We start from the raw sequence: 21326 nt of genomic DNA on the forward strand, positions 1-21326 counted from the left end.
GGCAGTCAGCTAATAGGTGAGAGAGAATAGTAATTTATGGGCTGAGAAGAGGAAAGGAACAAGGGGCTGCCAGGTAATTCTCTCCCTGGCTGCCATACAAAGCCAGCAGAGTTGACAAGGAGCAGTCTGTAAACTTGAAACAAAGCATGTTTCTGCAGCTTGATAGCCAAGCACATATATCAGCAAAACAAAAAAGAGATTTCACAACTTTATAGCTTTGGGCTGGCTTCCCCTCAGAGAGGGGAAAATAGGCCGATCTCACCACCCCTGCTGCTGCCCCAGGTCTTGTCTGTCTCAGTCATCCATCAAACACAGCACAGCTCCAGGACAGGGAACCCAGCAGGGTCAGCACACATCTTTTCACTCCTTGAAAAGGGATTAAGGCAACACCAGAACAATTAAAATGTCCTTTTTAAATACAAATCCAACTTTAAGCTTAAAAGGGCATTTCTTTTTTCTTCTCCAGCCAAGTTGGTTAAATTCATTAAATTGCAGCATCAAAAACCCTGATAAGGACAAAAACAATGAGATGCACAAACCTCAGGAGCTTCTCAGTGGTCTTTGGCTTTGGCACACATTGAGAGTGGCAGCAGGGTTCAGCCATGGGCCCTTTGGGCTGTGGGGACAAATCACTGCTGTGGCAGGGGGCTGTTTTAATCAGCACACAGCTGTTGTGAGAAATGATACTCACTTTCAAAAAATTTAGAAGGTTTAATTTATTATAGTCTTATCAAACAACAGAAGACTGAATAGAGATGATAGTACAGCCACAGGAGCAAAGGATTCTACCACCACATATTACCCACACAATGGATGTTCTGCCCTTTAAACCTCTAGCCCCTCCCAGTCTTGTCAATCGACTCCTTCACTGTGCAGGGGTGGGGATCACTTTCTTACATCTTACACCTGGCTGGAGCCCGGGTGCTGCCACAGTGATGAGCTGCCCCCCCCAAATCCCCAACTGGCCAGGTCATCCCTGATAACAATGAAAGGGGGGCAAACATAACAATACATCTACAAAACTTCTCTTAACATGTACATAATATTTTCCCTTTAACTGTGAGAGTCATTACTCATCTGTAGCACAGCCATGGCTGTGATTAACAACAGCTTCCAGTGGTTTCAGCCTGACTGCTTTAATAACCTGCCTGTCCCTGGTTTCGTGCAGGATTGTACACAGGAGGCCTCTTGCCCAGGCACAGTCTTAAGTTCTCAGGAACTCCTGCATTTGCCAACCAGTACTTCTGTTTTACTTTGCCCAGGAGAGACCCTTACTGGTGTTTAAAACATCTCACTCTTTTCTAGGCTTTTTTATTATTTTTCAAAATTTGCTAATATCTATCTATCTATCTATCTATCTATCTATCTATCTATCTATCTATCTATCTATCTATCTATCTATCTATCTATCTATCTAATAATCTGTTTATCTATCTATCTACCTGTATCCATATATCCTTATATAGCTATATTTATATCTATATCTATCTATACCAGGGAATAGAAGGGAACAGGCATTAATCTGGAGTTTAGCACCAAACCCTGAGCTCAGCCTGGGCAGATGTGCCAGGGCCAGTGTCCCCCAGGAGCGTGTGCCACCTGCCTGCCAGTGCAGATGCAGCAGCAGAGAGGCAGAGCAGGGCAGTGGCCACTCTCCTCATTCCTCCCCGTGTCCCTGCTGCCCTGCAGCACCAGCAGGGAGCAACTCCTTTCCTGGGGCCACCCTGCACATCTGTGGCACCTCTCCCACCTCCCACCATGAGGGTCATCCAGGCAGGACCATGAGACAGGTGCCAGCTCCTTGCCAGGTGCTTGCTCTGCTCCCAGAGAGGTGTAAATCAGGGGTTACCCTGCAGCAGGCAGTGGAATAGCTCCTGATTTACAACATCCTACACAAGAGGAGAGCTTGACCTTACACTTCAACATCAGTGCAGCTTCCTTTGTTGAAAGCTTCTTAAGACAGACATGTAATCAATCCTGTAGAGCCTCTGAGCAGCAGGGCTCAGGTTCTGCATAAGTCAGGGCTATGCTTCCCAGGGAAATTGTCTGATCCAGGCTCCCGTGACATCTATTCCTACTGTCTAATAGGAAAGAGTGTGTTTTTCTGTTTTGCCTTTGTTATAAATGGGCTGCTTTAGATTAATACAATCCACAAAGAGAATTTTTCCATAGTAAGTCTGGCTTACCTATGCTACTAATCTTTCAGTGAGAGAGGCTTTCAGTGAGCTCAGGTCTTTGGAAATTCTGGACTTTATAGGCATTTGATGTTATTTTAGAATCCAAGAGGAAAAGCTTACTGCCTTGCCTCTGTTTTTTCATGGCCATAATTATGAGGGCAGTCTGGTGACGTAACTTGGATGGAAAATAAATGATGGCATTCAACAGTGAGTGCTGTCAGACACTTCGTTCCTTGTAACTATTTTAGAAATCCAAATTCAGTTTGCACTGCCAGAGCACCACATGCTGCTCTTATTTATGTTTGTATAAATCCCATACTGTACCACTGCTTTAGGAGATCTGTTGTGAGTTTACTCTGCATGGTGGCAGAATTTGGCTCACAGTGTAAGTCCATGTACATCTTGTGAGGTGATCTGCTGGTCCAGTAAATACAGCAGGACTGTCAGATATGTTTAGTCCTACAGTTCACTAGCCCTTACTAGCTGTAACTATTTGCCTTAATGACACAGACTGTCAGAGTGAAGGCAGGATTACACTTTGAGCATTTCACACTTTAAACAGAGAGAAGAAAAGGCAAGGCAAAAGTACAGACAAAGTTAACTCATTAACAGTTACTATTTACATGAACTGACACCAGCCAGGACTGCAGTGCTGGTACTCCAGCTGCAGGAATGTTTGTCTGTGGTCATCATGCCTTTGCCCTGAGTTCCCTGTGCCTGTGCTGCAGCCCAAGCTGACCCATGGAGAGGCAGCAGCCTTGTGCTTGGGCTGCAACCCAAGCAGGGCATTGGTCATTGTGGTTTTGTGCCAACTCCCCAAAAGACATGTTTACTAAAGAGTACTTACAAATACAACCAGCAAGACAATAATAATTATACTTAGTCCAGTTCTTCTTCCAACAACACCTCTGTGGCAAGGAAGGATCATCATTCCCTCTTGAGGCATGAGGAATGGGATATGGAGGGGTGAAAAGCTCCAGTAGCTGAAAAGGTAAACAAAAAAAACAGAGTAAAAACAAGTGCATACATAACAGAGGTACAAGATAAACTGTTTTACAAAAATTCTGTTGGAAACAGTTGGCTTTTGAAGACATCCTCCCCGCAGTGTTTGTAACCCAAATCATGCAGAACTGAAAAGATGAAGTGTGTATTGACACAAACAAAATGAAGAACGAAAAGGGGACATTTTTGCTGTTTTTATTAATATTCCCAAGAGGACCACGCGGGCAGGAGCCTTCTCTGCCATCAGTGGCTGCTGTGCTGCCAGCCTGGAGGGCTCGAGTGCCTCTGGACCCCAGACCTGTGTCAGACCTGCCACTCCCTGAAGCTCCCTGTGCCCTGGCAGGATACAGCTCACGACAGAAAAGCTGCTGAAATGGTGCCAGTTTTCACAGCCAAACAAACTCACCTTTGTCCTCACCACAGACTCACCCATGGGCATTTCTCCCCCTCTCTGCTGTCCAGAGGCAAGTCAGCATTTCTGCCTTACTCAGACACTTGCTGAGTTCTACAGCGTAGTTTAGGCAATGCTTTGGTTTCTTTTGCTGGAAAAACTGGATTTTTTTGTCCTCACCCTGGTTTCATACAAGTACACGTCAAACTGGAGATGAAGCTGGTTAGGGATCATTCCCCTCAGAACCTCTGGCTCTGTGGGATCTGCCTTTGCCATCAGGAAGCCGCAAGGATCTTCTGTGCACCAGCAGCAGAGCATGTGCCTGGCTGCTTTAAACCCTGACTGTTCTCTCTCATTTTTGACTTCAGGAGCTGTTTTCTGCCCTTTGGCTCTGGAGAACAGGCTCCTGGAAGGACCCACTCAGGACAGGAATGTGTCCTTGCCAAGCCCCCCCCTCCAGCAAGGAATGCCCCCAGGAGATTTCCTCAGGCTTTCAGTGCCCACAGTGTGCCTCTGACAAAGGGCAGCAACAACACATCTCCACCAGGAAGCTGGGGAGCCTGGCTCCGTTCAATGGAGGCAATTTTAGCTCCAGATTCTATTTGTGCATTTATTTAACACTGCTGAAGTTGTCCTGTTCTTTCCTACCCCTCCTCTCAGCCCGGCCTCCCCCAGGACAGGCACCAGCTCTCCCATAAGACAATTCCTATGTCAAAGGAGAACATTCTGTACTGACCACTGCCCTTGCAGGTGTCACAGAATGAGCAAGGTCCCCTTCTCACTGCCTCACACTTGGCATTTACACACAAGCACTGTCACTTAAATAAACATGGTGCTATGTTAAAAAAATACCCAACAGAGATTAATTTCACATTCACCTATAATTATACTTGAAAAGGACAGTGGGCCTCAGCACTCCCACCTTAAAATAAAATTAAAGCCTGCTTAAACTCTCTGTCTGGCCCAGTGCTCCTACCAGCAGCACACATGCATTTGTAGATGTTATTAGATTGACGTTGCAGCATCCTGGACAAATCAAATTAATTCAAATATCTGCAGGTACAAAACACTGTAGCTGAAAAATGAGCACATAAAGATATGCAATTTTCCCCTGGCAGTTTATTATGGTATGAAGAAAAAAACATTCTGTGCTTGAAGCTGACGTTATATTACAAATGTATTGCGAAGTATGACGTGACTATTAAAATATGATTACACAAAGTATGAACATTTTAAGAAGTTTACAGTACAGCGAATCTTTTATAAACAGACTCTTAAATATACAGAGGACAATAGTAGCTGACAGAAAAACATCAAAAATTAACTATTAATGTTTGTAGACTTTTCCCCTGAAAAAAGTCTTACATTAAAACAGAAATTATGAAAAGCCTTAAAACCAGGAACAAATCACCTGTACACTACAAATATACATGGTAGAGGTGCACAAACCAGAGCTACCTTTTTGCTGAGGGGTTCAGTGGCTGGAACTGGGCAGTGCCTGTCCAGGCTGGCCACCATGGGCCACACCACGCTGAGCCTGCGACCCCAGGCACACAGCCCCAGCACTGAAGGGCACCAGCACACACTCCCTGCAGGACAGTGACCCACTGGGGTGTGTCAAGCTGAGAACATGCCCAGGATCTGGCAAATGCATCTCTGCAAGCAGATCCCTGAATGCACTGGGTGCCTGGATGGGACCTGTGCACCAGGCTTGGTCTACAAGACCAAGTGATGAGGGAATCAGCAGCTCCCTTTAGGGTTTTTACTTTTTTTTAATGCAACTTTTCAATCTTTCCTCTTGATATGGGAGAATAAATGCCACATTTGATTTCTGCTTAGTCTGGTTGCAATTACACCCCTAGATCATGTGTTAAGTTATGTCAAAAACATAAGTATTTTATGCTGTAATACACAGTATTACTGAAACTAACAATATTATTTGCATATTTATAACAAGGTATAATGAAATCCCTATAATAAAACCAAAAGTTATGCTATAGATTTATTTACAAAGAGTCCAGCAAAGAAGTATAAATACTTCTACATTTAAGGTTTAGGAAAACATAATTTACAAAATATTCAAATATATACAGTCATCTGAAAAACTGCCAATATTAAACTTTGATGCAAGCAAAGAATTGGCTGAGTCCATTTCCTCTGTATTGAACGAGGCAGTGGCTTTCACGGGTTGTCTGTTCTGCTCAAAGCCATACGTGTGTTATTTACAACGAGGCTGCTTCTCTCCGAGCTAAACGTGTCCAGAGCTTTGAGCATGCTGTCCCAAAATGTCATCTATCATTGTCAGATTGTTCAACCACTCCTCGTCGTTGCTGCTGCTGCTGTTCTTCATGAGGGAGTCGAGGAAGTCGGTGTCGCTGCAGTTGGCAGGCATGATGGAATTGCTGTGCTGGGACACAAAGTCGTACTGGGGCAGCTCAGCAGCGCTGCTCATCCTGCTGAAGGCGTCGGGCTGGCCCGTGGAGGGGTAGCTGGGCGGGCCCAGCCCCGGGGCAGGATTAAAACTGGACACTCCTTGGGGCAACGATTTCATAACATTCATTGCTGGCAACGGTCCCCTGGTTAAATTGTGTCTCAAGTTCTGATTACTCATTGAGCTCAAGCCCTGGCCAGACTGTCCCATGCTCAGTTTCTGCATCTGCCTGACCTGGATGCCAGGAGCGATCTGGTTTGGCGGCACCACAGCCTGCTGGGAGAACGCCTGCCCCGGTGTGCTCGGCCTCACGCCCTGTTTGGAGAACACCGTGTTCCCAGAAAACTGCTGCATGCTGGTATCCATTTGGCTTTGATTTGGCATTCTTGGCACAGTAGTGGGTGTCCACATCTGGGCTGATGAGTTGGGGTAGACGTTGGGGATTCTTGGCATGCTCGGCTGCCTCAGGTGCTGCTGTGCTGCAGAGTGATTTGCTAAGGAGCCAGAACTGAAGCCTCCCATGGGCATTCCCGGCCTCACAGAGGAGTGGCTGTGACCAGTTTGGCACCCCGAGGTCATGCCTAGCGAGTTCTGGCTGGGCCGCAGCGGGATGTTAAAGTCAGAATTAGGTGGGAAAATCCCCTGCTGCTTGCCAGGGTTGTGTGGCATCATCACCATGGTCCCGCTGCTCTGGCTGGCGGGCGCTGAGGCCATGCCAGAGCCCAGGGTGCTCTGGAGCATGGCTGGGTTTGACGGCAGCATGCGGTGGTTGGGCGGAGGAGCGGGAAGCACCTGGTTGCAGTCAGCAGGGATGGGCTGCTGCACGGCTGTGGACAAAGAGACACGTTAGCTGGTGAGCATGGATTCACCCTGGAAACATGGCTAAAGCCTTAAAAACTGCTGCTCTTTCTTTCATGTCATGGGGGCTTCTCTTTGTGTTCTTTGTAACAGAGTTCTATGGAGCCATAAGGAAATGGGAATCTCACAATATGTGATAAAATGCAAAATACTTTTAATTCAGGGCAGAGAATCATTAAGTGTCTCTATTTAACCAGATACCAGGTCTTGGCACCTCAAGGATTTTCAGACCATTTTCTGGTAATATCCTTCCTTACCTTGAAACTGGTTTATCTGCTGAGCTGCAAACAAGCTCCTCTGTTCAGATGTTACTCCCAGCATGTTTTGTCTCTGCTTTTCCTGGAAAACAAGAGGAGTAATAGTGAAGTTACAGTCTCTTAACAACCAAAAGAGCAGCAGATGCTTGAAGTGTAGCCACTGTCATTAACAACTTCTCCATACACCCTTTACCCCCCTCCAATGAGACTCAGCCCAGACAGTTCATTCCAGAGTGAATTTTAATTTCTCACATTCCCCTTTTTGCAGAGGTGTCCTGATGCCAGCCCAGCACTGGGAACTGCAACCTTCAGCAGATGCTGTGCAGGCAGCCAAAGGGGAGCTGGACAAACACGGAGACTCCTGTGTTCACCAGCTTATGAGTCAAGTGTGCTGCTGCTGGAAGCTCTGGTGCACCATCCCCTTGAGTGCTTTTTGCCACTTGTAACCAGAACACAGGAGCCAGGGATCCACAGCAGGTACTCCCTGAGCAAGGCATTGCTGGGCTAGTCCAGGTGACTGATTTGAGTATCCCACCATTCAGCCCCAGCAGCCAGCACTGCACTCACATCCCTGCTGTGGGCAGCAGCTGTGACCTGGGGAGCTCTCTGGGGATGGTGGAGCTCCCCCTGTCTTAGAGAGGCCCAGAAAAAGTTAAAGCCAAGTGATGGCAGGGAGGTAGAGTTGGGTTTGAAAGGGAGTCTGATCAAGGAGCAGCTCAGGACTTCATTGAGGGTTTTTGAGCTACTTCTCATCTCATTTCCCATCCACAGAAATGAGCCTCCTTGACCCAAATCCAGTAGCACATTCAGAGGCACATGGTCAGACCCAATTAATTTGTGGGATTTCCCCATCCCAGCTTCCTCACACAGCCTGTGGCAAACCTCCTACAGGGGCTTCTGTTGCTGGAGAGACCAGTCAAGTCCTGGACAAACATCTGCTCTGCTAAATCCCCAGGGAACCAGAGAGAAAGGCAAGCATGGAGAACATCTCTCTGGGGCTGATTCACTTTCCAAGCCTCCCTTCTCTGCATCTTCCTTCCCAAATCTGTGCCTGACCAAAAATGACATCAGGGATATGGAGGTGACCAAATCCTTCCCTTGTATATGAGGGGGCAGATCTGCACTCAGATCTGGCAGAGCAGCACTTGGCCTTGGCCTCTCTTGGCTTCTTGCTAGACTCACCACAGCCTAGTCTGACTCAGCCTAGCAATTCCAGAGTCACCCTTAGTGTTTGCTGACTGATGATTTCCTCATTCCAGTTAGTCCTGTCCCTCCCAGTGAGGTGAGAGCACAGCAGCCCCCAGGGCCATTCCCCCTGTACCTGCATCAGCTGCCGTTTCATGATCTGCTGCTTCAGGAGATGGTTCCTCATCGTGTACCCATTGACCGTGGCCGCTGCCGGCACGGAGCCGCCGCTCGGGATGGAGCCCGGCTCCTGCAACCTGGCAACGATGCCAGGGCTTTGATCCTGCCAGCAAAGAGAAAAAAAGGAAATTAATCTCATCAGGGAGGTAATAACAGAAGCCCTTATCCTCTCTACTGATGCCCTCTCTTCAGTTTTCAGTTGTCCCAAGGCCAAAGCACCTCATGGACTCACATGGCCCTGTGTGCTCCAGCGGGGACAATGAGAGGTGGGGGAGTGCTCTGATTTCTAAGGATCAGCACAAGAAGAAGTGAGAGAAGCTAAAGGTTAAACTAAAATTCCTTGTGTGTTGCCCAAGGCCATGAGGACCCATTCACTACCAGAGCTGCAGACACAGGGCTGCCTGGCTGGCAGAAGGGGTGGGAGTAAAGCATCACATCTCTCACAACTTCTCCAACTGTTATACTGAAAGACAGAAGGAAAGGAAAGTTGAATCAGGGTAGGATTTAGCATGTGAATGTCGAGGAAAAACCTACAGGGAAAGACTAAACTAAAGGCAAAGGAATGGAAAGGGTGCCATCAGATCCAGGATCCAGAGAGATAAAGAAGATGTGGGCCTGGGATTAAAGTGGTTCTTGTGGGTTTCAAGATCAGATGAACAAGAAGAGGTCACTGTGAAAGGAGAGAAGAACATACAAAAATGCAGGGTCAGGTCATGCCTAGGCACAAATCAGAAATAAATGCAGTGAGCCCTGCTCCTGCCTGGCACAAACCAGCCTCTTTCTAAGTCCTCAGTGAAAGATCCAAATTGACTTTGACAGCTGAGCTTTTGCCTCCAAAGAAAGAGTACGATGGGGAGGAGAGAAAAATAACTCACCAGAACATGGTGAAGACACAACCCAAAATGGAAAAAGAATTTAAAAAATACTGAATTCTAAACATCTTAGGAGCTGGCAGGTATTCAGGGAAATACAAGAGAAAATGAGGGAAGAAGTCAAGGCCTTGCTAAGGACAAGATCCTGTGAGTGCTGTACCCAGGAACAGCAACACCAGCTCATTCCCCGTTCTCTGTTTTCACATCCAGCTTCTACATTATTTATGATGTATTGTTATTATTGGAAGGGAGAAGTATGTATATTATATCCAGCATCCTTAGCTGGGCCATGCTTCCTTTGTTTTCAGAGTGGAAGCCCACATCCTTTGTTTGAGAATCAATGTTATCAGGAGATAAGCAAGAAGAAAATGGTTGTTGCCTTCTGACATCTGACAATTAGAAGCATGCTCAGATGGAGAAAACAGGATACGAGCCATGTTTCAGAGGGGCCAGAAGGAAGCCTTGAAAGGCATTTGTCACCAGGAAAGCTCCTTGAGCCTGGGGCACCTTTCCACAGAGGCTTCACCATGAGGAATCATCCAACTCCTTCCAAGACATTCTTTCTAACAGGGATTACCAAGAAGGTCACTGAAATTACTCATTTTTATGGTGCCTCCTTTTGTTGTAGCACTTTGGTCTATTATGCAAAAGCACAATTGATGAAATGTAAATGCCTGCTAGATAATTTACTAAAAGACACAAACCTGCAGCTCATCACTGCTCTCATTATCATTCCTATTCATGGGCAGTCTCGTAAGACTAGATTTTATTACTGGTGCTTTGCTTACAGTTCTGCTGGACATCTCTCCTCCTCCCCCTTCCCTCCTACCCATTTGACTCCATCTCTCCCACAGAAAAAGAGGAGGGGATGAAAAAGTAAATATGATTTACTACAGATGTAAATATGAAAGTTCATTTTAAGCTCGCAGTCTGCTTTCATGTCAGACAGGATTCTGCAACCACAGTTAAGCTTTGAATAATGCAGATTGCCTCTGGGGGAATATTTGAAAGTGGAGAGATTCAGTTTGTGTACTCTGCACATGAAAGACGCTGAAATGTTCATACCACCAAAATCCCTGCCATCTATCCAATTTCCTCCAAACTTGTCTTGTGGTGCACAGAGGGTCTGTGCTTACTGAAGCAAAGGAGTTTTAGTGCAAGGACAATCATTCTGATGTCTTGCTCTGGGCTATTGCATTAACAAGTCATAACATAAAAGTCTCTTTTCCTAATCATGTCCACCTCATTCTAATTTCTCCTAAACATCATCAAGAAAATAATGTTGATGTTTCCATATTATTAATGGTAAAGACGTGTAAATCACATTACTAATTGCAGCTCTTGTGCTGTGGCGGTACAACTGCTTAATTATATGGGATTTTCTGCAGGCACCCTATAGCAATAATGACAATCAGCAAAGTTCATTTGCAAATACACTGAATGGGTTGCTGAGTTTTTCAGAGCAAAGTTGTATAACACTTAATTAGCCAGTAAAGAAACAATCTAGAGATATGCAGTTTGCTTTTGGGGAAATTAGGACAAACTAGCATAGCTGAGAAGCCAAAGAGTGAGTTAGAAATCCTGACTTGTACAAGTTCACGTTTAGGTTAAGACAAAAAAGAAAAACAGAAAGGAAAAGGAAAAAAAAAATTCTCTCTTTTCACCACTAGTGGGAACTACTGTATTCCTGTACAATAAAAAATAACCACTCGCACGTCATGACTAAGAATAGCTATGGTGTAGTCTAAAGGACACTGCAATCTGTACCAAAGGTTAATGAACTTTAAACATTTTTCCTTTTCATCACTTCCCAAGAAAAATCACTTTCCTTCTCCTAGTAAAACCAAGTCAAAGCAGCCACAATCTTAACTCGTCTGTAGTTTGGTTTTATCCCATTATAAATCCAGGAAGACAGCAAAGAGAGGAGGATTCTGCTGCCAAAGCTGGGAATGTTGGAGTGGATGTTCCCACCCAAGGGTCTGTGTGGCTGAGCTGTGCCTTACACTGGAGGGTGGAGAGAGCTATGGGAGGTTCTGACTCTTTGACTTAAAAAAAAAAAATTGTATGTAGATATCATGTTTTTTTCTCTGTTTTCCCCTCTCAAAAGTCATATTAAAATGAGCAGAATCCCTAACTAAATGGCACACCACACAGACCTGGAACTGGAGAGTGAGTTTGAGTACGTGTTCCTGTTGCCAGGCAAAGTGTCACAGCAGGTCCAGAGCTCCTGCAGCACTCCCCAGGCTCCCCAGTGGGGCAATTTCTGCTCAGAAAGGCCTTGGGGAAAACCTCACAGTTCTGACTTAGTGTCTCATGCACTAGTTCCAACAGCGGGCAGAAAAGAGTCGGTCCCCAGGCTTGCAGGAATGCACAATGCTCCTGTCAGTGTTGAGGCACTGAGTGCCTCTGCGAAGGCCATGGCTCCCTCAGTGACACCAGTGGCACCAGTGGCACCAGTGGCACCAGTGGCACCAGTGGCACCAGTGCCCTTGGCCGCCCCACTGGGCTCCATGGCAAATCCGCGCTCACCGCACCCAGCTGGGGCCAGCCGGGGCTGCTCCAACAGCCACTGAGGCACTGCTGGATGGAAAGTGTGCACACAGTGCCACTGAGCCCTGCCATGGACATTTATTAATCTACATCCTTCCAAAAATCCACTGACAAGCTCAAGCCCCATCATTTGACTATGCAGAAATTGCACAGCTGCAGCAAATAAGTGTGGAGATGAACAGTTCTGTGTGAATGTGGCTGATAAACTTCAGTCCTCAATACTTAGTGATATATCCAGTAATCACTTTGTGGCTTCACTTAAGCAAGAATGAGTAAATTTATGGCCCCTAATTCCTCCGAATCCTCATTAACAAACAGTCCAAAAAAGAATTTAAAAGCAAGACTTTCTGAGGAGCTGAACCAGAGCTGTAATCACTCTTTGGTAAGTATGTAAAAAACCCTCTAATCTTTAATAAAGAGCATTCATTGTTTTTAGGACTATGTGAAAATACTATGTGAAAATGAGTAAACTCATTTGTCATTATTAACTTTCCCATCTGCTCTTACGGTGTAACTCCAAAGAATATAACAAAGAAATTGTACATGTTAAACTGTATTGACTTAAGCCCAGAGCTATTGGAGATGTACAATTTTTTTTCAGTGAGGGCAGGAAGGGGACTGCAGGCTGCTAGACAGTCTCATTTGTCCAATGCTGAAAAGACAGTTATCTGCACCAAAATGGCTCTCTGAAAGGCACATTTGCTTTGTAAGAAATAAGCTGCCAGGTGAGACCATTCAGCATTATGTTAAAGGCTCAGACAATAAAACTAAGTCATGAATTTGAATAGTTAACAGATGGACTAATTAGAGACTGAATTCTTTGTGGTTCTAATAGATAACCAGGTCACAGCAAGGTTACTGAGAGAGAAGCAAGCAGCACTGCAAATTTCAGTAGATATTTGCAGAGTTGGGGAAGAGCTGCACTTCCTAACTGAAAGCATTAGCAGTAGTGGAGGAACAGAAAAAGGGCTCATTTAAAATACCTCTAGTACTTGAATTTTAAAAGTTTATTCCATTTCAAAAGATGCTGCTAATTTGAGAAATAATCCCTCTACTTCCAATGGGGCATCCAGCTGAATCCAGTGATTTCAGAGCTTAAACCAGAAGGGCTGTTGAGATGGGCCACAGCATAAAAACAAAAGACTTAAGAAAATGGGGCACCCAGGGTGGATGTTTGCTCCATGTACATGAATGGGACAAACTGCTTTTTCCACCAGGTTTGGGTTTTTCTGGCAACCAAAGGTAACTTAGTTTGAAGTAAATATCATGATATCACATAGTAAATAAGAAACACAAGAAGCAACCAGAAAACCATGGCTACAGGACTTGAGCAGAGCCACTCCTGACCTGCTCTAAGGCCCTGGCTCCTGGGCTGGGGACCCGTGGGTGATCCGTGCTCGTGGCAGGGACAGCTATTCCCTGGGGGTGGGGTGAAGTTTCACAAACCAAGTTTTGTTCTGTATTTTTAGAACATCTGTTACAAACAGGGAGTTCTGTACTCTGCTGAGAAAATGCAAATACTAGTTTCAAACTAATGTCCCTGCATTTCTCTGCACTCCCACCTGCCCCTCTTTCATCCAGGAGCTGTGCTGCATCTCTTTGGTGGGGACTTCAAGCTTGGGCAACACTTAATTCTGAAGCCCAGGACTGAGACCCCAGGCACAACCACACTGCAAACACTACAGACTAAGCAATTAAACACCAGCAGTATTAAAGCCGTCTCGCCCAAATTCATGGTTTTAAGTTTCATGACTTAGAATGACAGAGAAGCCACAAGTAGACTCCTGGTGTGTGGAGACTTTGTGCATAGCCACAGGAAACCTTGATGCCACCTTTCCAAAGAAGGCTCATGGCCTTCACAGCTGTTAATGCACTTAGATACTAAGATAGTGACCTATGCATACAAATAAAGCAAACAAAATCCAGGGTCAGTTTGTCAAAAGGATCATGTCAGCCTCCCAAGAGTGTGATGTCTGTGAGGTGCCACTGTCATTTGCTCCATGCAGAACTCTGGGGCTACCTGTGCTTCTTGCCTCTGCTCCTTGCCATTAACAAAACTCTCCATGTGCTCTTTGAAAGTTTTCTGCCTTTTTTTCCCCTCCATTCTGCTCACAATTCAGAGATGCTCTTCAAGATAAAACAGCCTTTCAGTTCAGAAATGCTCCAAAGCTTTCTGTTTGTTTGCGTGTTTGCTTTAGCACAATGTATGAACATTGATAAAACAAACTGTGCAGTTTGGTGGATCTGGGCTTTTTTTACCCATCTTTCAACCATTTACTTGATACACAAGCATGTGAAATACTGCCAGACTCAAGTTTCTAAGCTTATCTTGGGGGCTGTCAGTCAGGAAAAGGCTTTGTTTGAAGACTGTAAGTGATCCGTGGGTATATGGTTTGGTTAAAAAACAATCTTCCAAGATTTTTGTTCTTTTCATACAGCATGAGCATGTACAGTTTCCTTGAAAGGCAGTCCTCCTTCCTTGCTAGGAGCAGTGACAAGATCACCACACCTGGCTAGCAATTTTATCAGGATCTTCCTCCTGCCTTCAAGCAAAGCAGCTGAAACACCAATTTCCCTGTAGTTGTTCTTATACTTCATGCAGTTCAAAACAAAACAAAATTCCATCAAAGTATCCAAAGTGCTTTTAAAATGGACTCAAAATTCTAATATGATGGAAACTGACTCAACTTCCTCTCTTAAAAAAAATTAATTGAATTAGATAAAGCTGTTGTGCAAAGACTTTACCAATATTGTCAGAGTTGGTTTCATCCATCAAAACATGACCTTAAAGAGCAACAGCAACCAGAGCAACCAAAAGACAGAAAATCCAGAATGAATTATTGCAATGGGATTTTTCTCTTAGACAAAAATACATCCTTTAGCAGGCATGTGGAAATCATTGGTGTTATCAATCTAGTAATAAGGAACATGGGAAACAGCTTTGGGAGCAGATAAGAGCTTGAGAATGGAGGAGCTGGTGTGTAACAGACAGACACAACCTTCCAGGGACTGCAGTGCTTGTAGAGAGGTGTGATCAAGATTCCAGCAACAGCAGCTCCCTTGAAAGTAGCTCCTTTGGCCCAGATAAACTCCCAGGCCATGGTGAGTGTAGCCTTTGATCCACCATCCCGAATGCAAGGCAAACCTCTCTGTGTAACACATAGTCACAATCCAAAACTGAATTCTCTGCACAGAACATATATTGATATTGGGTTGTACAGCTGCCATGATTCTCCAACCCTTGACACCACGCTCTTGTTCCCATGGAGGGCAGCTTGCCTATAAATTGAATGAGATAATCTAAAACTGTACTTATCTCACCTAATTTCAGCTGGTAGTCCTGCCTGTCTCTGCAAGGTTGTGCTAGCTGTGATGACAAACTACAATATCTTGTGTCTTCTAAAGTGGTTTGACTCGAGCAATCCTTGTGTTATGTCAAGTCATGCTCTCAGAGGTGTCAATGAGATTCCAAAGGAGTCAAGTGAGCTCAACACCCAGCAGAAGCTGCTGCAGGGGAGGGCAATGACTGGCTGGTAAATTTATGTATTAGGGAGAGCAGAGAGATCTGATAAAAGAAATACAGAAGATTTCACACCAGCAAAGTGAAAGTCAGAAAATCTTGAGCTAACGGGATAAATCAGTTCTCTACCTGCCCATTTCTGAAAAGCTCTGTGAATTGCAGTGAGGGGGTCTGGATCACTGAGATTTTGAAAATCCCCTGCTTTCTCCAAGTTAACATTTCCATTAATTTCTTTTTCCTTGTCATGCAAAGGATCATTTTGCAGAGGCAGATGCCCAAGTCTTCTTCACTTTCAGTAGTAGGTGGCTCTCTAAGGGCTTCTGAGAAGCCCTTTGCGTGAAAACCTCCCCATGTGCAAAACCCAGCATAATTACTCCTGATTTCTCATGTAACTGCACAAACAAAGCAAGTTCTGGCACAAAGTATCACATCACTTTTTCAGTTTTAAACTTCTCACACCCTTACTCTTTCCTAACACATGAAACTAGTTCAACACCTAAAAAGGGTTTCATCAGATCCTCTGCCACGTGTCAAAAATCAGGTGTCAAAAATCACCGTAACTGACAAAACAAAAGGCAGTAATCAATAATATGCTAAAATAATGGATACAAGGAAGGCTGTGACTAGGTAGTTCTCCTGATCAAATTTTTAAAACCAAGATATTGACATGTTAAAAATGAAAAATGTGTTAAGGTGACCTTGAGTATGGGGAACAAGGAGCAATTCCATTACGTTTTTAGATGGAAAGTATTATTAAAACACCTGAAGCTGAACTGTTGTAACCAAGTCAACTCAGTCTCCCCCTTAAATATCCCTTTTCTCCCTTTCCATTCAGATTGTATTTACAAACTGTTAGATGTCTCATTTTTTTCTTGTGTCATTTCATTATTACAGAGTTGAGACTAGCCATCTGCAGCTTCATTTCATAAAGCTCTGATTTGTCCTTGGAGCAAGGTCATCCAGAACAAGAACATAAAATTCTGCTTTCCTCAACTGACAGTTCTTTATGTCTTCCTGTAAATACTCCCTACTAATTTTAAATAATTTTACCACTTCATACTCCCCCTCACCCACACTGAAAGGTTGATATACACACATATTAATAAGGATCTTGTCATTTAACCACTGCATGTCATATTAGAAGCAATTAATGGTGTTTATTTGCTGATAACACAGGCATTTCGAGCTCCAGCTCAAGAATCCCCGGTAGCTCCATGTGACTTGCAGGATATTAGCTATGGGTCAGAAGTTGGGATCCCCCCATTCAGCATTATCATATGCTTGGAGCAACTCTGTTTTCTATCAAGCAGAAAAGAAAATGCAGTCAATGCACAAAAATTACCAGCTGCTATAACACCATATGATAGGTGAGTGATAATAAAACATCACTAGGTGTATGTGGGTTCATTAATCGAAATCAACAGACCGGTAAAGAAAGATTTTCAGGCGCATTGCACAATGTTCCAAGCTAAAAACAAAGAAAACTGAACATGGAATTCCTACACAGATCAGATATGACTTGCCATAAATTCTGGAGCACCTTCTCTGAAGCAGGCTGCTGTTCTGGATTACAGCAAAAACCAAACCCAGAAAACAAAACAAAACAAAACAAAAAGGCAGGGTAAATTAAATTGAGAATCATCAAAAGAACCACCAAAAAGAAACAGGGAGTAACTGAGTGACTGAGAATAATCAGCATTAGCTCTGGGGGTCAGCCTCGTCCCCGATTTCTGCCTGCAGATGCTGGCAACAGCAGACTGAAGGTCCTGCTCTAATCTCCAACACAAGGTGCCTATCTTTTGGCACTGGAAAATGCATTACTGAGCGGATGTGGTGGATTCTGAGATATGCTTTGCTGTATGCAGCCATCTGCCTCACAAATAACCACGTGAGAGCTTTTACCTGGTGCCTCTAACAGCCCCAGCAGCCCTAGCCATGGGGACATGGAGAAACTGGGGTCTGTTTGCAAACACCCCTGGCTCTGTGCTGTGCATGCAAGGCTCCGAGGAGTTCAGCCACACAAGTGTCCCTTTGGACACACAGCTGGGGTGAGCTCATGAGAGTGTAAGCATGCAATTTGTCAGAAGGAGAAGTGGGAGCTGGGATCATTACAGGTGAATTCCCAAGCCTCTAAAGCCTTTGCCTCTTTACTGAGTCAGAGAACAAGAGCCGTTCCCATGGACTTGGGCTTACTTAACCAGGTCCAGTTTCCAGTTCTGTCATACAGAGATTCTTCACTGACTATGGGCAAACAACTTCATTACTCCCTGTCTCAGTTTCCCTCCAAAAGGAATTAAAGTTCCTCCCAGAAAGAATGAGGGAAATTTCCTGAGGCAATGTGAGGGTTTACATCTGAAACCTGCCTCTCCCTTGCCCTGGTGTCATGACCCCACAGACCTGGCAGAGCTGCTTTCCTTGTTGCTCACCAGTGAGAGGTGGAAGAGCTTTTCCTGTTTCACTCCACATACAAGTCATTGCCATGTTCTCCTCTCTGCACCTCTCCTCCAGGTCTGGCCACAGCTGGCTGCATCTCAGAACAACACTAAACTACACAGAGCTGTGATGGTCCCCAGGGCCCCTAACCTGGCTGCACAGCCCATGCCCCATGATCTGCCCCTGAAGTCCTCAAAAAACTCTGCATGCAGCAGCTTTGGACATGGCAAATGGACTGGAGAATCCCTCAGTGCCCAGTTGGAAGCTGTGTGAGGAGAGCTCAGTGCCAGGACAAGTCAGCCCTATGTTTTGTCTTTACAAAAATAAGAGACTGGCTGAGGTAGTTTCCTGTGAAAATCTTGGGATCTTCCTGCAAGTCCTGCTTGATACTTTATTATGACAACTTTTAATGCAGGGAGAATGGTCCAGTTTAACTCCACATCCTCTCACACATCCCTGTCTTCACCCTGTTCTATCTGCATTACGTGTCCCTCTGTGTCATTTCCATTGCAGATGTTTTTCATTCAAAATTCACCCATGATGAGAAAACCTTCCAAGTGCCTCCAAATACCATCTTGTCACATCAGCCAATATTTCCCTGAAATTCTGTGGGATTCTGGTGTCTCTGTCACTTGATCTAAAAGGAGTTTAGGAAGCACGTGCCTTGAACATGTGGCCAGCCACACTTTTGCTGTAAGGAAAGGGGGACAGAGGGACATCAACAAGAGGCTCAGAGCTGGAGCCCAGCCACGCTCCCTGCCAGGCTGGGATGCTGCAGAGCACTGCACGTGTCTCTTCTGCAGAGACACTGCATGTCAACAGTTAACTTCCCTTTGTTCCCATCCAAATGATTAAGCTTAGAAGCTTGCCTGGTGACATCACCAGAGTTTAAACATGCTGGATATGGTCCAGGGAGCCAAAGTTATTGCTGACCCCATGGTTACTGATCCGCTCTGCAAGTAGCTGATGTCTGCTCTCACTTTATGAATTATTTAATGGGTTAAAGATTGGTCAGATCTTCTTTATGCAATATACAGCCATACATTGGGCAGGGGGACGTAAACATGCATTAACAAGGTTAAAGTCATATACTGTAACTACACTGTTTTCAGCTTGCAGCTTTATTGACTTAATCATGCCAGCACCGCAGCCAACAAATCATTAAATCCATTCCATTCTTCTGCTGGTTACCAACCACAAAAACAGAGGCAGGCAAACACGGAGCAAATCTGGGAGGGGGTGGGGAGGGCAGGGGGGTGCGGGGCCGAGGAGAACAGTGGGATCACTATGGAGCGACGCTGGCCTGTCACTGCAGCACAAAGACGCCAAATCTGTCTTTATGGACTAAGTGGTTTCATGGTTTAAAGTGACACACTCATTTGTTCCTGTTTTGCAATGATTATAGAAAAGAAGAAGGGGGGAGTGGGGAGAGGCAATAAAAAGCAAGCTGAGCTTCTTCATACCGTAACGGGGGGAGGTGTGTGTGTCTGTGTCTGTGTCTGTCTGTGTCCGTGTGTGTTGTGCATCCTCACAGAGCCACAGACCTCAGCTGCAAACATCCCCCAGGCCAGGGCAGAGGAGATCTGGGTGCTTGTGGCACCCGAGGGGTCTCAGGCTCTGTGCTGCACTCACTGCTAAGCTGCCGCCAAACGCAGGCATGATTTAGAGTTCAGCATAAAAGCAAGGAGACAAGGAGCATTAAATCAGTCCTTCCACTGCCCTCCAGGAGCAGCTCTGACCACACAGAGCCATGGGAGAAGTCTCTGCTCTCAGACTGAGCTAACAACTTCACTTTCAGAAAAAGGCTTTCATCTTTGGCCTGGCACTTAACTGCAGCTTTTCAGATCCTGTTCAGGACCCCCAGAAGCTCCCTGACTGTCAGTAGTGTGGAGAATGCACATGGTCCACCACAGTCAGCAGATTACTAAAATACTGTTTCTTGGTGGTTAGTTGAAAACATCTAGCTTTGGAAATGGAGCTGTCAGCTTATCAGGTTTGAACCTGTAAGATCTTTATTTGTCACTGCTATTGTTCCTGTTCATTTTTTGATGGAAATAATCTTTTCTCTCACCAATGGCTTGGTGCCTGTGCTAGTGGAGCATCCCATCAGAACAGAGGTATATGTGTTACAAGCAGGCTACTGAGTAGGAATTCAGCATGAGCTCCTGGAAACCTTCAGACATCAGGGTGTTTTGCCTCTTTTACTGATGCCTATTCGCCAGCTTTCCTCCAGTGCAGGAACATGAAATAAGCTCCCCCTCTTTGGGGAAGACTCAGCTACACCAGGAGAGATTCCTGGCCCATTTCTATTTGTTATGAAAAGAAGAAATGGCCCACAAGCTCCCTTTGCTTTGCCTTCTGGGTACAAGCTGCTCACAGCTCCCTCTGAGAATAACCCAGATTTTAGCATCCTATCAGTGCAGGGGCTTGGCAGATACATTTGCACCTTGTCCTGACACACACCACTCCAGACCTTTTAGAACATCATCATTATTTGGTTTATAGTTGCTTTCTTTAGACCCAAACAACTCTTCTTACAGTTTGAGTTCCAACCTTGCCTTTTCTTGTTTACTAGTCTCCAGATCCCTATCACCCAGAGACGGCTCCTGGCTCCATATATTGCAAATAAACATATCATTACTTGGTGCAAGAGTCAGCCAGAATTCCTCTTGGAAACAGCCTCCAAGAAAGAGCCTGTCCCCCTGCCTCTCACTGCAGTATGGAGGCAGTGGAACACAGCATCAAAGGTGCTTCTTTCCAGCCACCACACTGCAATAACAGACAGAAACTAAAACCATTTTTGAAAGTCAGAAAGTAAAAAGTCAGCTATTTAAGGTACCTGTGTGACTTTCAACTTAATTTACTTTATGTATTGGATCACCACAGCTGCTGTTGCCTCCACAGATTGGAACACAGGCAGGCAAGGGCAAGCCTTGGTGTGTTTTCCAGGCTCTCCTCACTGCAGCCTGCCCACCTCACCTTGGAGGTGCACATTAAGGTGAACTGAAATTACTCTCAAAACATCTTTTCCTCCACTGGCCACAGGAGAAGTCTGATGGGAGCAGAAAGATGTATCCCAATCAAGCACAGAGCAAGACTGACACAGAGAGCTCTAAATCCACAGCTCACGAGGCCCAAACCAGTGTTTATCCACACACCTGTTTTGCCTTTTTTCGGGGTTCAGCAGCCCCAGCTTGTTCTCAGCAGAACCCCCTCAGCTGCACTGGGCCAGCACTGCCTTCCCCCAGGAGCTCCACAGCTCCCATTCGGCTGTGCTTGAGGGCTGGTGTGATGGACCCGGCCTGGAGAGCCTTATCAGTGCCCCGAGCACCTTATCAGCGCCCTGTGCTTATCGGGGAACAGGGAAGGAGGAGGAGGCTCCCGGCCGCGGTCATTAGCGACAAGCCGCTTCAAAGGGAAGTGACAGCTGTGCTGATGTTCCAGGACCGACACACCCAGCCAGGAGTAAC

General features: G+C 45.4%; 1 protein-coding gene across 1 annotated transcript in view; it reads right to left on the reverse strand.

The window, feature by feature from the left end:
* Positions 1-4669: 4669 nt before the first annotated feature.
* Positions 4670-21326, reverse strand: part of MAMLD1 (mastermind like domain containing 1) — an 81663-nt gene continuing 65006 nt past the window's right edge. Inside the window, exons 3-5 of the mRNA XM_058032534.1 lie at positions 8438-8584; positions 7117-7198; positions 4670-6828 (exon numbers count right to left, since the gene is read on the reverse strand). Of these exons, the coding sequence (XP_057888517.1) occupies positions 5819-6828; positions 7117-7198; positions 8438-8584 (1239 nt within the window). The 3' untranslated portion in view covers positions 4670-5818. The remainder of the gene's footprint in view (positions 6829-7116; positions 7199-8437; positions 8585-21326) is intronic.

Source organism: Melospiza georgiana, chromosome 12 (genome assembly GCF_028018845.1).
Source record: "Melospiza georgiana isolate bMelGeo1 chromosome 12, bMelGeo1.pri, whole genome shotgun sequence".
Lineage (NCBI taxonomy): Eukaryota > Metazoa > Chordata > Aves > Passeriformes > Passerellidae > Melospiza > Melospiza georgiana.